Source organism: Chlamydomonas reinhardtii, chromosome 5, assembly GCF_000002595.2.
Source record: "Chlamydomonas reinhardtii strain CC-503 cw92 mt+ chromosome 5, whole genome shotgun sequence".
NCBI classification, from domain to species: Eukaryota; Viridiplantae; Chlorophyta; class Chlorophyceae; order Chlamydomonadales; family Chlamydomonadaceae; genus Chlamydomonas; species Chlamydomonas reinhardtii.
Window position 1 is genome coordinate 1,114,889 of NC_057008.1, and position 14,317 is coordinate 1,129,205.

The window sequence follows — 14,317 nt, forward strand, 5'->3', positions numbered from 1 at the left end:
GGCCCGCGGCGCATCCAACCCGTCGCGGCCCGCGAGTGCTCCTTATTGCCCCATCATTACGCCTTCTATCACTATATGTACATTGCGCGTGACGGGTATCCTTCAACCTTCCGCCGCTCGACCAGGCCAGCCTTGCTGGGGTTGCTGGGGTGTTACCCTTCATGTTGCCCTCCCTGCTATAACACCCACACAGCCGCCGTGGCGTACGGTATTGGCACGTACGGAGCATTGTGTGCATGCATCCCCGCTGCGTTTGGAGGCAAACATTCACGTGCGCGCCTGCCCTGCGTCCGCCGGGGGTGTACTTACTGCTTGATCGGTAGTGACTCTTATGGCGAGACACCGCAAATAATCTCAAGCATGGCACCTAGAAAGAAAGAAATTGGTGTTCGTGGCCATGCTGCACGGCTGGGCATGGCTGCCCGCATCTTACACCACGACGGCGCGGGTGAAGGGCAGGTTGCTGCGCGTGACTCGCGTAAGTGAAACCGCCTTCTCCTGGCTCATGTTGGCTAGTCTGTTCCAGCTTCGAGTCACGATGTTGTTATTATTCCCAAGGTTATGCAGCCTACAACGTCAACACGTGTTATGGCATGGCCCTGGGGGCCGGTAGAGAGTACCGTGGTCTCCAGTGCTTCGTGCCAACACGTGCCAACACGCGCTGTTACCGTTCCTGGGCACACGGACGGCCACAGCTACCCAGAAGCCACACACCTGGACAGCAGAGGATGCATGTGTTTCGCGGCGTCGTCTGCGTGGCTGGCGCACGCGGGGCAACGCATGTGTGCATCTGTCGTGGCCATTGTTGCACCTGATACGTTTGTGAGTCTGGTATCATGGCCCTACCTTGCAAAGCCAGTCGTGTTCCTATTGCTGCTTGTCTTTTGGTAGTGACCATTGACCGCCCATGACCGACGGAGTGTGGCGCTGTCAGGCCACGCGTTCGTTGGCGTCGCCCTGCGCCTGCAGCAGGTGCCGGCGGCGCCTCCGGCGGCGCCTCCGGCGGCGCCTCCGGCGGCGCCTCCGGCAGCGCTCATCCCCGTGTGATGGTGCTGCTCGTGCAGCCAATCTCCCGAAGCACGAAGCTCGTTCTATTGAGCGCTGTCGAGTGTGCAACTAGGACCGTACGTTCGTGCGCAAGCTAGGCGATGGGCGGAGCGCTCCGCGGTGTTCGAGACACATGATTTCGGTAGCGCAAGGGCACGAACGCCGCCGCCATCACCGCCGACCGCACCTTGGTTTGCATGACCGGCCGTTGGGCCGAGCGCTTTGCGAGAGGAGCTTCATACGCGAAGCCAATCAAGCCCAGCCACCAGGGCTGCCGTCGCCCGCACCATGACCTCCCTGCGTTGAGGACTACTACCAAACTCTGGCAGCACTTTCGGCCACTAGTGCAACCTCAACACGGGCGGGCTGGGGCGGGCACGGCGGACTTGGTGGGGTTATCGGGAGCTGCGAGGCCGGAGCTAGGAGGCCGCTGAGGGCCACGATTGAGTTGCTAGGCCGCTTGAGGCATGAGTGGAGGCTATTGTCGGTTTTGAGAGATTGGGATTCTCGTCTGGGGCCGTGGCGGTTTGTAACGCTACACGGCAGTAAGGAGTCAATAAGCGCTGACTTATCGCAGCGCAGTGGAGATAAGTCTAGTTATTGCGACGTAACTGCCGTGTTGCGTTAAAGTCACGCACGGTGCAGGACGCTCGGGTACGTGCCTGCATGGGGCCGGACCGAGCTGGGTCTTGTAGGCGTCAGGAGCACACGGCGCTTTATCTGCCGTTGTGCTTCTGTACTGTATTATCGGATCGTCCCTCTGCCGGGACGGTGACAACCCACCCGCCCCCCCTGGCGCCGCCGCGGATTAATGTGGTGGTACCCGTGGGCGCCGCGGCGTGGTTGTCTGGACTCTGCCGTTAGGCGCTACGTGCATGCGACACACCCAGTGCTGGCAGCACTTTCGGCCACTAGTGCAACCTCAACACGGGCGGGCTGGGGCGGGCACGGCGGACTTGGTGGGGTTATCGGGAGCTGCGAGGCCGGAGCTAGGAGGCCGCTGAGGGCCACGATTGAGTTGCTAGGCCGCTTGAGGCATGAGTGGAGGCTATTGTCGGTTTTGAGAGATTGGGATTCTCGTCTGGGGCCGTGGCGGTTTGTAACGCTACACGGCAGTAAGGAGTCAATAAAGAGCGCCTCGCATTTGGGGGCGGTATGGCGCTCTGATGGCGCATTGCGAGAGCCGCAACTGCTGGTGTAAGATACTGTACTGGATTTCTTGTGGCTTCTTTGCAACCTGTCAGGCCCTGTCGGCGGCGCCGTGAGGTACGCCACGGCCAGCACGGTGGGTGCAGGGGGGCTGCAGCTAAACCGGTTCTGCGGGCGAGGGGGCAAAGCGAGGGGGGAGGGGACCGGATGAGGTTACCGGCATTGGCCCGTTGTGGGTCGTTAGCTGTCCGACCGCGTACATATATCATCATCACTGACCGGTTCACCGCCGCGCGTTGGGCCGTTGCTGCCATTCCATTGACAATATAGTTCTGCCATTCAACGACAGTAACTGTCCACCTGGTCCATTTTGATACTTGACGCGTGTCCTTTCATATACCTGTCGTGTTGCTCGAGCGAACAAGTAGGCAGGAGAAGTTGGGCATGTCAGCAGAGCCAGCCGCAAAGCGACTTACAAACGTAAGTTGCAGGTTCAGATGGTTAGACCATCGTGGTTGGGTGGGCCAGTACGCAAGAGTCGGGATTTGCAGAACGCGCTTGGCCGCACCGCCCGCCGCCTGCCGCGTCAGCCCCCCGCCCCCGCCCTCGCCCCTCACGTCTGTCACGGGACGCTTGCATCCACCGGCTGGCTCTGCCCCCCCCCCATTCACGCCGCACGTTCCACAGATGGATATTGCGAAGATGGTGGTAGACGTGGCGGTTGAGCAGTACGCCAAAGACTGGAAAGAGACGGCGATAACTCTGGAGTTCAGCACATCGCGCCAGCAATCGGGTGCCATACCTGCGCTGCAGTTCCTGCCGCAGACCGACGCGTGGGTGTTTCGGCATGCCGGCATGCAGTTCAGGGTGCCTCGCGAGAAAGGCCCCTCAGGGTTTAACGAAACGCTCGAGATGCTGTCGTCCATGGTGCTCACCACCCTCGGCGTCTACGGCACCTTGCAGCCGAAAACCCGGTACCCCTACAGGGATGAGGAGGACGAGGAGGAGGAGCTCGTGACCGCGGTGTTGTCACGAGCGGGCAAGGAGCTCACCCGGATGGTGGTGTGTAAGGTGCCCAGTGAGGAGGTGACGCCGGTAGACCTGGTGCGGGGCCTGCGCACGCTGATGTACATGCAGTGATGCAGTGAGGCCCCAGGGGACCGCTCAGCGCCCCAGCCCACTCCTCTCACTCCTCTTACCGTGCTCCTCTTACCGTGCTCCTCTTTCATGATCCTCTTCTCGTGATCCTCGTACCGTACTCCTCGCAACTGACGAAAAGCGTCACGTATCGTGCTTGGGCGCATGCACCGCTTGCATGCGGTGAGGGAGCGGGGCCCTGGTGGTGGTGGCGGTGCAGTTTGTGGTAGTGATGGCAGCGAAGGGGGGTGGTGTGCGGGCGGTGGACAGCACGGGGCGGCGGTGGGAGCGGTGGTGAGGTCATACCCATGTCATACCCATGTGTGCCACTCGTCAATGGCGCATGCGATGTTGGAGGTCTGCCGATGCATACTGGCCATGTCAGACGCAGTGTGAGTGGTAAGCTAGCGGATGGAGCCCGACAAAGGAGGCGGGCGCTGCGGCCAGGAACACTTTACTGGCGGTGTGGGTTTGCTGGCGACGACCAGGCACGCTTTGCTTGGGCAGTGGGCAGGCTTTTGGAGAATCAATTGGAGTGCGGAGCAATGAACGCAATGAACGCAATGAACGCGGAGCTTGACTGAGGAGGTCTATTGGACGCTGCGGTCGTAGCTGGCTACGAGGCAGCGGGAGAGCTTGGGTTAGCGAGACAGGAGTGGCGTTGCACAGGTGCACATGTTACATGCCGGCGTGATGCCATAAAGCAAGATGTGCCAGTTTGGGAGGACAGGAGGAGGGACGGTGTGTGTGTGTGTGTGTGTGTGTGTGTGTGTGTGTGTGTGTGTGTGTGTGTGTGTGTGTGTGTGTGTGTGTGTATGTGTGTGTGTGTGTGTGTGTGTGTGTGTGTGTGTGAAAGAGCACACGTGTGTGTGCGTGCGTGCGTGTGTGTGTGCATGTGTGTGTGTGTGTGTGTTTGATATGGATCCAGCATTCTGGCCTAGTGGGCAGCACTGCAGCAGCAAGCCGGACAAGCAGAGCGATGGCCCAACCATTTTGCGGAGGTGGGAGGGGGTGGGGCCGTGGGGCAGGCAGCACAAGATGGAGACTGACAGGCAGCAAGGGTAAGGCGGGCAGGGGGGCTGGCTAAGGCAGATTGAGGCCGATACGGCCATTCTGCTGAAGCTGAGTGAATAAAGGGCTGCACGATAAATAGGCAGGGGTGCAGGCACCCCCTGTGAACAGGTCGGAGCGAGGCAAGCCAAGCACTGAAGAAGTATGGCAAGAAACAGCATTTCGTTGCTGGGCTCCTATCTTACTGTCTCCAGACATTAATCGGCCATTTTGGCCGTTTCCACATCATTCCTTCCAGGGGCTAATGTCTGGGGCGAGACTTTGTTGGCCCGGGTTTGGGGCCGGTTTTGTCCGGTTTCCTATGGAGAAGCCCCCAAACCGCCATGTGCCCAGACAAAAGACGGCGGCTACCCGGCCGTTTTTGTCCCATAGGCCGGCGCCCAAACGGGAAGGGGCAGCGCCGGCCGGTTGGGGATGCTCACCATGTTGTATGCATGCAGTGCAGTGCAGTGCCGGGCCTTAATGAACTCTCTTATCCCGGCACTGCGCTTAATCCTGCATGGTGCCGGCCCTGTGTGCCTGCGTGGTGGGCAAGTGAATGTGCCGCTGCCAAGGGGGAAGGGTTATAAGTATCAGCCCAAAGCCCCAAACTGAACCAAACCAAGCTGAACTAGCGGAGCACAGGCAGAGGCGTTAGTTGCAAGCGATTATATTTGTGGGAGGGGGCCGAGGCGTCGTGGAGTGGCAGGGTGAGCGGCGCAGGCGATGAATGTCAGGGGGGGATGCGCCGGTGAGGGCGTGAGGAAATGGTGTGTGTGTGTGTGTGTCTGTGAGGGGGGGGGGGCGGGAGTGTGAGCTGTGAGCTGGATCGTCTGGACACGGAACATTATGCACAACAACCCCACGCGATGGGCGGGCTGAGAATACGCATGTTTGTGATGCGGCATGCGTGCAGGCCATGTCCGTCAGCGTGCCCCGGCCCCCGCAGGGGGCGCGGCGCACCCATACGGGGGCCCTGCCTACCGTGCACAACACACCTTCCCAGACCCTGCCGGCCGCACGTAGCGTCCAGCTAGGCCACCGGTTATACAGAGCTGACGCGCGGGCGCGTGGGCTGCGAGCGCGAGCACTTCCCCTTTATGGGTATCAATGTATCAAGCCAGCCTGGAGACGGCAGACGGTTTCACCGCAAGCCGCGTCAAACCTGTTGCCAGCCCCGCTTCGCGCCTTCGCCCCGCAAGAGTCGAGATTTTCAACTTGCCATGCTGCCGTTCTCTTCAGTATCTGCAGACCGTACGTGCACGCATGCATGTGACGCATAGCGGCGATGCCGCCCAGTAGTCTGCTAGGTCTTAACCTTGGATTGCAAAGTGGATGACCATAAACAAGACATGGATGGGATGGCAGTGCCGGCGGAAAGCAGGCAGAAGCCAGCAGGTGGGCAGAGCAGACAGAGGACAGCGTGGTCAGAGGTCAGAGGGCACGGGAGACGATGTGGCTTGCCTACGGTATGTCGCATTCTTAGTTTCTTACGGTACACGCAGCAATGGCCACCCGGGTACCACCTGGTACCACTCCCGGTTTGGGCCCCAACTGCCCCAACCGCCAACTGCCCCAACTTTGAGGTGCTGGCAGCACCAGCAGACCCTTTCGACCTGAGTCGTTCGACATAGCACTGGGCCATTCCTAACCTAGGCCGAGTGGGTCTGCTGTGTCGCATGGCGCGTGCCGTCCGGGGGGTGCATTTTTGGGCTGAGCCCCCCCAGCGCAGCGTTCCAGGGGGGGGGCGAAGCCCCCCAGGAACACCCCTGTCCGTGGCTGCGTTCGTGCGTCGGCAAAACATAGCATACTGGCGCAAACCGCGACTGCTACGTATTAGTATTTGTTAATGCCTATTGCATGTAAATAGGTGGCAGGGAAAATTCGGGCGAGAAGTGCCTTCGCGCGTCCATGGACAATTGACTTTCGCGAGGTCGCGAGGAAAGCATCCAGTGCCCGATGATATGCAGTCTCTATGGCAAACTATATTGGCGGCAAGCAATGCGGGGAAGTATATCGAAAGTTTTGAGCGACTTGCTGAGCCATGCCTGCCGCCGACGCGCCAGAATGCCGAGGAGTTCCGAGGTCGCGCCCGCCCCGCGCCTAGCCCTTTGAGCGTGGGGCGCCGGGGAGGTGTTGAGTATGGCAGGAGGCGAAAGAAATGCGTGGGGTGTTTCGGAACGTGACAAGGCACGCATGCGTGGCGCGGGAAATCCCGCACGGCCCCAACCCGAGTGTCCCTCGTAGCGGCATGGAGGCTCTGACGGGGCGTTACACGCCTATTAGCTCCCAAGCGTACGGGGGCTCAGCCCATTTTCCAGCTGTACAAAGCTGACACCCCTTGTCCCAGCCAAACCCGCACGCTCGGAGGGCTCTGGGAGGCGCCCGGGGCAAATCCTACCGCAGTATGTAGACGCCGACTTGTTGTAAGTACTTAACTTACATCATATGTGGACATTAGCGCTCGACTAAGACATGTTGGTCAGGGCTCAAGTCGTGAAACTGAACCCATATCTCGTGTAGGCGGTATGTTTGCCTGTATCTAGTGCCGTCGACTGAGTTTCACCTATAGATGTCATCCGGACAGCATAGGGCAACTCCCAGTAAGTCCTGGCTCCATTTTGTACATACCAGCCACTCAAGCAGGCTCTCTGTCATAAGTGGTAGTGAAACTCGAAGGGAAATTGCGCGCATATTTGGCTGCGAGAGCTACGTATACTGCTGCACGCTGTATTGGATTGCATCTCTCGTGCGATGCCCCGAGCGCGACAAACACTACACTGCAGCATTAGGTTTATTATGCCAACTATGTCAATACTGCCGGCCCACGGATTTAAACAAGGTTTGAATACGGAGGAGCTTCGATTTGCCTAATGAACAGCCCGCATTTAATCTCGCACTAGACATACATTTTTAAGGACTTGCGGGAGCACAGCATGGGCTGCGGCGCATCCACGGCCCTGAGCGCGAGGGGAGAGGTAGGGCGCCATGGTCGTCACTGAGGTCGCTGGTCGCATTTGTAGGTTACTGCATCCTATCATGACGCATAGGCGGAGTTCAAGGGGTGTCAGCTTTGTACAGCTGGAAAATGGGCTGAGCCCCCGTACGCTTGGGAGCTAATAGGCGTGTAACGCCCCGTCAGAGCCTCCATGCCGCTACGAGGGACACTCGGGTTGGGGCCGTGCGGGATTTCCCGCGCCACGCATGCGTGCCTTGTCACGTTCCGAAACACCCCACGCATTTCTTTCGCCTCCTGCCATACTCAACACCTCCCCGGCGCCCCACGCTCAAAGGGCTAGGCGCGGGGCGGGCGCGACCTCGGAACTCCTCGGCATTCTGGCGCGTCGGCGGCAGGCATGGCTCAGCAAGTCGCTCAAAACTTTCGATATACTTCCCCGCATTGCTTGCCGCCAATATAGTTTGCCATAGAGACTGCATATCATCGGGCACTGGATGCTTTCCTCGCGACCTCGCGAAAGTCAATTGTCCATGGACGCGCGAAGGCACTTCTCGCCCGAATTTTCCCTGCCACCTATTTACATGCAATAGGCATTAACAAATACTAATACGTAGCAGTCGCGGTTTGCGCCAGTATGCTATGTTTTGCCGACGCACGAACGCAGCCACGGACAGGGGTGTTCCTGGGGGGCTTCGCCCCCCCCCTGGAACGCTGCGCTGGGGGGGCTCAGCCAGCCAAACCCGCACGCTCGGAGGGCTCTGGGAGGCGCCCGGGGCAAATCCTACCGCAGTATGTAGACGCCGACTTGTTGTAAGTACTTAACTTACATCATATGTGGACATTAGCGCTCGACTAAGACATGTTGGTCAGGGCTCAAGTCGTGAAACTGAACCCATATCTCGTGTAGGCGGTATGTTTGCCTGTATCTAGTGCCGTCGACTGAGTTTCACCTATAGATGTCATCCGGACAGCATAGGGCAACTCCCAGTAAGTCCTGGCTCCATTTTGTACATACCAGCCACTCAAGCAGGCTCTCTGTCATAAGTGGTAGTGAAACTTGAAGGGAAATTGCGCGCATATTTGGCTGCGAGAGCTACGTATACTGCTGCACGCTGTATTGGATTGCATCTCTCGTGCGATGCCCCGAGCGCGACAAACACTACACTGCAGCATTAGGTTTATTATGCCAACTATGTCAATACTGCCGGCCCACGGATTTAAACAAGGTTTGAATACGGAGGAGCTTCGATTTGCCTAATGAACAGCCCGCATTTAATCTCGCACTAGACATACATTTTTAAGGACTTGCGGGAGCACAGCATGGGCTGCGGCGCATCCACGGCCCTGAGCGCGAGGGGAGAGGTAGGGCGCCATGGTCGTCACTGAGGTCGCTGGTCGCATTTGTAGGTTACTGCATCCTATCATGACGCATAGGCGGAGTTCAAGGCGCTTCCGCTTACCTCTGAGGAGCGTCAGAGGTTTGAGGAGGCACTGGCGGCATCTGCGGAGGCAGCAGCCCGGGTGAGTGCAGCGGTATCGAGGAGAGGATGCAGGGCGGTGCGGAGGAGTATTGTTGCGGGGCCCGGAGTCTTGAGCGCATAGAGAGGGTGGGGTTAGAAGGTGCCGGGGGACGGGTGGTGTGGTCGTTGCTTGGGGGTGCCCAGGACACACATGCCATCCTGCCGCCCGCCATCGCCGTCCCTTGGCTGTGTTCTAGGTTAAGAGGGCGGGTTGCTTTGATGGCTACTGCCAGGTAATTTTCTAGTGCACGAGTGGACCCGGCTGACTCCCCCCCGTTCTCCTTGCCTCGGCCTCCCTCCTTCCCCTTGCAACAGCATCTGCAAGAGAGACAGCAGCTGCAGAAGCAGCTGAGTGAGGCACTACGTGACCTGCAACGGCTGAAGGCGCAATTGGGCGAGAGCTGCGGCGTCCCTGCTGTACCATTGCCCGCCAGGGCCCCAACTGAGGACGGGCAGCCGGCTGTTGTCGGGCAGCAGGCTGCTGGGGACGGGCCGTCAGCCACCTCAGCTGTTCGCCAACCAGTGGAGCCTGCTGCTGGCAGTCACGAAACCAGTGAAGCACACGTGAGCGGTGGGGGATTGGGTTTGCCACTCGTGACCGCCATGATGCTGTACCTGCCTGCCTGCCTGCCTGTCTGCCTGCCTGCCTGCCTGCCTGCCTGCCTGCCTGCCTGCCTGCCTGCCTGCCTGCCTGCCTGCCTGCCTGTCTCTGTACTTTTGGGGAGGGGTTACCGTACATATATCTTGCGCACATTTTGAATCATGCCGCGGGATGGGATGAATTATATGGCAAGGACCCACACTGCAGGCCCGGCTGCTACAGCGCGTACCGGACCACGTGCGGCTATTGCAGCTTCCGCCAGTGATCCAAGATCTGCATCGTGGCATGCCGCCCGACATTGCAAGTGCACCCATGCGGCTGGTACTTATTGAGGCAGTGATAAGCTGGGGCGCGGCGCTAAAGGTGCGTGTCAGCCAGTAGCTATCTAGCGGATTTGACCAGTTTGAAGGTTTGTGATGTTGGGCATTGTACAGAGGCAACTTGCTTCTGGACACTCGGCGGCGCCTTGCTCACCATGCATGTCATTTTGGGCCAGGGGCTGATGAATGTCAGGGCAGTTCGGCCCCTAGCTATTGCTTCCACAATGCTTACGTGTTTGCGTGCACACCCGCCAGGTGTACGAGGATGTGGTGGTGTCGGAGTGCTTGGATGTGCCGTACACAGACGTGCCGGAGAAGGTTTGGGAGGTGACAGTAACGCTGAGCTGGCGCTGGGGCGCGCAAAAGCCGGCTGCGTCCCAGGCAGGCTTCAGCCCCATGCAGCCGTCGCAGTCTGAGGAGCTGATAGGGGCGCTGCGCCAGCTGGCAGACGCAGGCTTTGTGTACGTCTGGATCGACTGGTGAGTACAGTGCCCAATCAACAAAGTAACTGGAAATGTGCACCCACGCTACGCATGCCCACATGCACTAGTAGTGTGTCGCGTTGGTCGTGGATGGGTGTGTGGTGCTGGTGCAAAGAGTAGCAGCCACTGGGAGGCTAAGGGGGTGTCCATCCGGGGTCCGGGCCCACACATTGCTGCTGGGAGTCGATCGGCTGGTGGGGGATGGGACCAGCAGAGGTGCACACATCAGGTGCCAGGAGAGACCCCCGCACGCATTCTAAAGCGCGCTCCCAGGTTTTGCTTTGGCTGGCAACATTACCCTTCCCTGCCGAGAGCGCCGATGACTTATCTCATGCCAGCAGGAATTGATCTGCCCCGCCCGCTGCTGCGCTGCAACCGCCGCCGCTGGCTACAGGTGCTGCGTTCCGCAATACTCGGCACCCAGCATGGTGGAGGTGCTGAGGTCCAAGGTAGGTGCGGTCGCGTGTACGCTCAATGCAGCGGATGTGCCCTTGTATGTGTGTGTGTGCGTGTGTGTTAAAAAACGAAACGAAAGCCCGCCCAGACGACGCCGGAGTTACTTACCGATACCTACCAATTTACCGAGCGTCGCGTGGTTGCCGTCACCCAGGTAGTCATACTGTGTGTGTGTGTATGTGTGTGTGTGTGTGTGTGTGTGTGTTAAAGAGCACAAGGAAAACGTTACGCAAAGACAGTGTATGCGATGCAGCAAAGCGACGGTTTAGGGATGTTACCTGAAGTTACCTCGCATACCTGCTGCGGTGAGCCGCCGGTCTTACCAACCGGAAATCGCGCAACCCCCGCTACTCTAACCTCGAGGGGGGATTAGTGTCCACACGCTCTCAAGGGTGCAAACCCATGCATGTGCTCACGGTACCGTGAGGCCCAGGCACTCCACGTGTGTGTGTGAGTGTGTGTGTGTGTGTGTGTGTGTGTGTGTGTGTGTGTGTGTGTGTGTGTGTGTGTGTGTGTGTGTGTGTGTGTTAAACGAAACGAAAGCCCGCCCAATGACGCGACGGAGTTACTTACCAATACCCACCATTTTACCGAGCGTCGCATGACTGTCGTGACCCAGGTAGTCATACTTGCCCGCGATAAGCCTGGCACTCCACGGGCGACCATTCGGCCTGACCCCGCGATGCACCTGTATGCGTCCATGCTCCGCACCCTGGGCGCGCTAAACAACGTTTACCCAGCACGCCTAATTCCCAGATTCCCGCCCGCTGGTCGCAGTCGAGCTCACCTCTAGGCAAAAGTGGAAGCATGGGCATAGGGCGGCAGCGAGGAAGTGTCACGGGCATGTGAATGGCAACGGCGACAAGAGACGCGGCGTGCAGCAGACAATCTAAGTATCACGCGTCCCAAATCCCGCCCACTAAGTACAATAACGCTATGGAAAGAGGGCAAATTAGCGGTGGCACTGCGACTAAACGGGGTCAAGGCTGCATGGGGGACGTGGCGGGCGGCGGTTGCAGCGTTTCCAGGCTGGTGTGTGTGCGTGTGACGTGTGTGCGCCGTGGGCTGGCGGGAGCTGGCCTGTGTGTGTGTGTGTGTGTGTGTGTGTGTGTGTGTGTGTGTGTGTGTGTGTGTGTGTGTGTGTTAAACGAAACGAAAGCCCGCCCAATGACGCGACGGAGTTACTTACCAATACCCACCATTTTACCGAGCGTCGCATGACTGTCGTGACCCAGGTAGTCATACTTACCCGCGATAAGCCTGGCACTCCACGGGCGACCATTCGGCCTGACCCCGCGATGCACCTGTATGCGTCCATGCTCCGCACCCTGGGCGCGCTAAACAACGTTTACCCAGCACGCCTAATTCCCAGATTCCCGCCCGCTGGTCGCAGTCGAGCTCACCTCTAGGCAAAAGTGGAAGCATGGGCATAGGGCGGCAGCGAGGAAGTGTCACGGGCATGTGAATGGCAACGGCGACAAGAGACGCGGCGTGCAGCAGACAATCTAAGTATCACGCGTCCCAAATCCCGCCCACTAAGTACAATAACGCTATGGAAAGAGGGCGAATTAGCGGTGGCACTGCGACTAAACGGGGTCAAGGCTGCATGGGGGACGTGGCGGGCGGCGGTTGCAGCGTTTCCAGGCTGGTGTGTGTCCGTGTGACGTGTGTGCGCCGTGGGCTGGCGGGAGCTGGCCTGTGTGTGTGTGTGTGTGTGTGTGTGTGTGTGTGTGTGTGTGTGTGTGTGTGTGTGTGTGTGTGTGTGTGTGTGTGTGTGTGTGTGTGTGTGTGTGTGTGTGTGTGTGTGTGTGTGTGTGTGTATGTGTGTGTGTGTGTGTGTGTGTGTGTGTGTTAAAGAGCACAAGGAAAACGTTGCGCAAAGACAGTGTATGCGATGCAGCAAAGCGACGGTTTAGGGATGTTACCTGAAGTTACCTCGCATACCTGCTGCGGTGAGCCGCCGGTCTTACCAACCGGAAATCGCGCAACCCCCGCTACTCTAACCTCGAGGGGGGATTAGTGTCCACACGCTCTCAAGGGTGCAAACCCATGCATGTGCTCACGGTACCGTGAGGCCCAGGCACTCCACGTGTGTGTGTGTGTGTGTGTGTGTGTGTGTGTGTGTGTGTGTGTGTGTGTGTGTGTGTGTGTGTGTGTGTGTGTGTGTGTGTGTGTGTGTGTGTGTGTGTGTGTGTGTGTGTTAAACGAAACGAAAGCCCGCCCAATGACGCGACGGAGTTACTTACCAATACCCACCATTTTACCGAGCGTCGCATGACTGTCGTGACCCAGGTAGTCATACTTACCCGCGATAAGCCTGGCACTCCACGGGCGACCATTCGGCCTGACCCCGCGATGCACCTGTATGCGTCCATGCTCCGCACCCTGGGCGCGCTAAACAACGTTTACCCAGCACGCCTAATTCCCAGATTCCCGCCCGCTGGTCGCAGTCGAGCTCACCTCTAGGCAAAAGTGGAAGCATGGGCATAGGGCGGCAGCGAGGAAGTGTCACGGGCATGTGAATGGCAACGGCGACAAGAGACGCGGCGTGCAGCAGACAATCTAAGTATCACGCGTCCCAAATCCCGCCCACTAAGTACAATAACGCTATGGAAAGAGGGCGAATTAGCGGTGGCACTGCGACTAAACGGGGTCAAGGCTGCATGGGGGACGTGGCGGGCGGCGGTTGCAGCGTTTCCAGGCTGGTGTGTGTCCGTGTGACGTGTGTGCGCCGTGGGCTGGCGGGAGCTGGCCTGTGTGTGTGTGTGTGTGTGTGTGTGTGTGTGTGTGTGTGTGTGTGTGTGTGTGTGTGTGTGTGTGTATGTGTGTGTGTGTGTGTGTGTGTGTGTTAAAGAGCACAAGGAAAACGTTGCGCAAAGACAGTGTATGCGATGCAGCAAAGCGACGGTTTAGGGATGTTACCTGAAGTTACCTCGCATACCTGCTGCGGTGAGCCGCCGGTCTTACCAACCGGAAATCGCGCAACCCCCGCTACTCTAACCTCGAGGGGGGATTAGTGTCCACACGCTCTCAAGGGTGCAAACCCATGCATGTGCTCACGGTACCGTGAGGCCCAGGCACTCCACGTGTGTGTGTGTGTGTGTGTGTGTGTGTGTGTGTGTGTGTGTGTGTGTGTGTGTGTGTGTGTGTGTGTGTGTGTGTGTGTGTGTGTGTGTGTGTGTGTGTGTGTGTGTGTGTGTGTGTGTGTGTGTGTGTGTGTGTGTGTGTGTGTGTGTGTGTGTGTGTGTGTGTGTGTGTGTGTGTGTGTGTGTGTGTGTTAAACGAAACGAAAGCCCGCCCAATGACGCGACGGAGTTACTTACCAATACCCACCATTTTACCGAGCGTCGCATGACTGTCGTGACCCAGGTAGTCATACTTACCCGCGATAAGCCTGGCACTCCACGGGCGACCATTCGGCCTGACCCCGCGATGCACCTGTATGCGTCCATGCTCCGCACCCTGGGCGCGCTAAACAACGTTTACCCAGCACGCCTAATTCCCAGATTCCCGCCCGCTGGTCGCAGTCGAGCTCACCTCTAGGCAAAAGTGGAAGCATGGGCATAGGGCGGCAGCGAGGCTTCCAGCACAGTGGC

The 14,317-nt window shown here is 58.7% G+C and overlaps 3 protein-coding genes across 3 annotated transcripts in view; all 3 read left to right on the forward strand.

Annotated features, from left to right (window-relative positions):
- Positions 1-667: 667 nt before the first annotated feature.
- On the forward strand, positions 668-2,260 carry CHLRE_05g245901v5 (uncharacterized protein). Its single transcript, XM_043062506.1, has 2 exons — positions 668-822; positions 970-2,260. The coding sequence occupies exons 1-2, from the start codon at positions 733-735 to the stop codon at positions 1,045-1,047; spliced, it is 168 nt and encodes a 55-aa protein (XP_042924644.1). The 5' UTR covers positions 668-732; the 3' UTR covers positions 1,048-2,260.
- Positions 2,261-2,470: 210 nt separating this feature from the next.
- CHLRE_05g245800v5 (uncharacterized protein) lies at positions 2,471-5,229 on the forward strand. Its single transcript, XM_001700877.2, has 3 exons — positions 2,471-2,676; positions 2,884-4,074; positions 4,262-5,229. The coding sequence occupies exon 2, from the start codon at positions 2,899-2,901 to the stop codon at positions 3,334-3,336; it is 438 nt and encodes a 145-aa protein (XP_001700929.2). The 5' UTR covers positions 2,471-2,676; positions 2,884-2,898; the 3' UTR covers positions 3,337-4,074; positions 4,262-5,229.
- Positions 5,230-8,217: 2,988 nt separating this feature from the next.
- The window catches only part of CHLRE_05g245700v5 (uncharacterized protein), a 23,131-nt gene continuing 17,031 nt past the window's right edge, over positions 8,218-14,317 (forward strand). The window contains exons 1-6 of the mRNA XM_043062501.1: positions 8,218-8,704; positions 8,777-8,863; positions 9,178-9,426; positions 9,671-9,826; positions 10,039-10,262; positions 10,660-10,714. Of these exons, the coding sequence (XP_042924645.1) occupies positions 8,663-8,704; positions 8,777-8,863; positions 9,178-9,426; positions 9,671-9,826; positions 10,039-10,262; positions 10,660-10,714 (813 nt within the window). The 5' untranslated portion in view covers positions 8,218-8,662. The remainder of the gene's footprint in view (positions 8,705-8,776; positions 8,864-9,177; positions 9,427-9,670; positions 9,827-10,038; positions 10,263-10,659; positions 10,715-14,317) is intronic.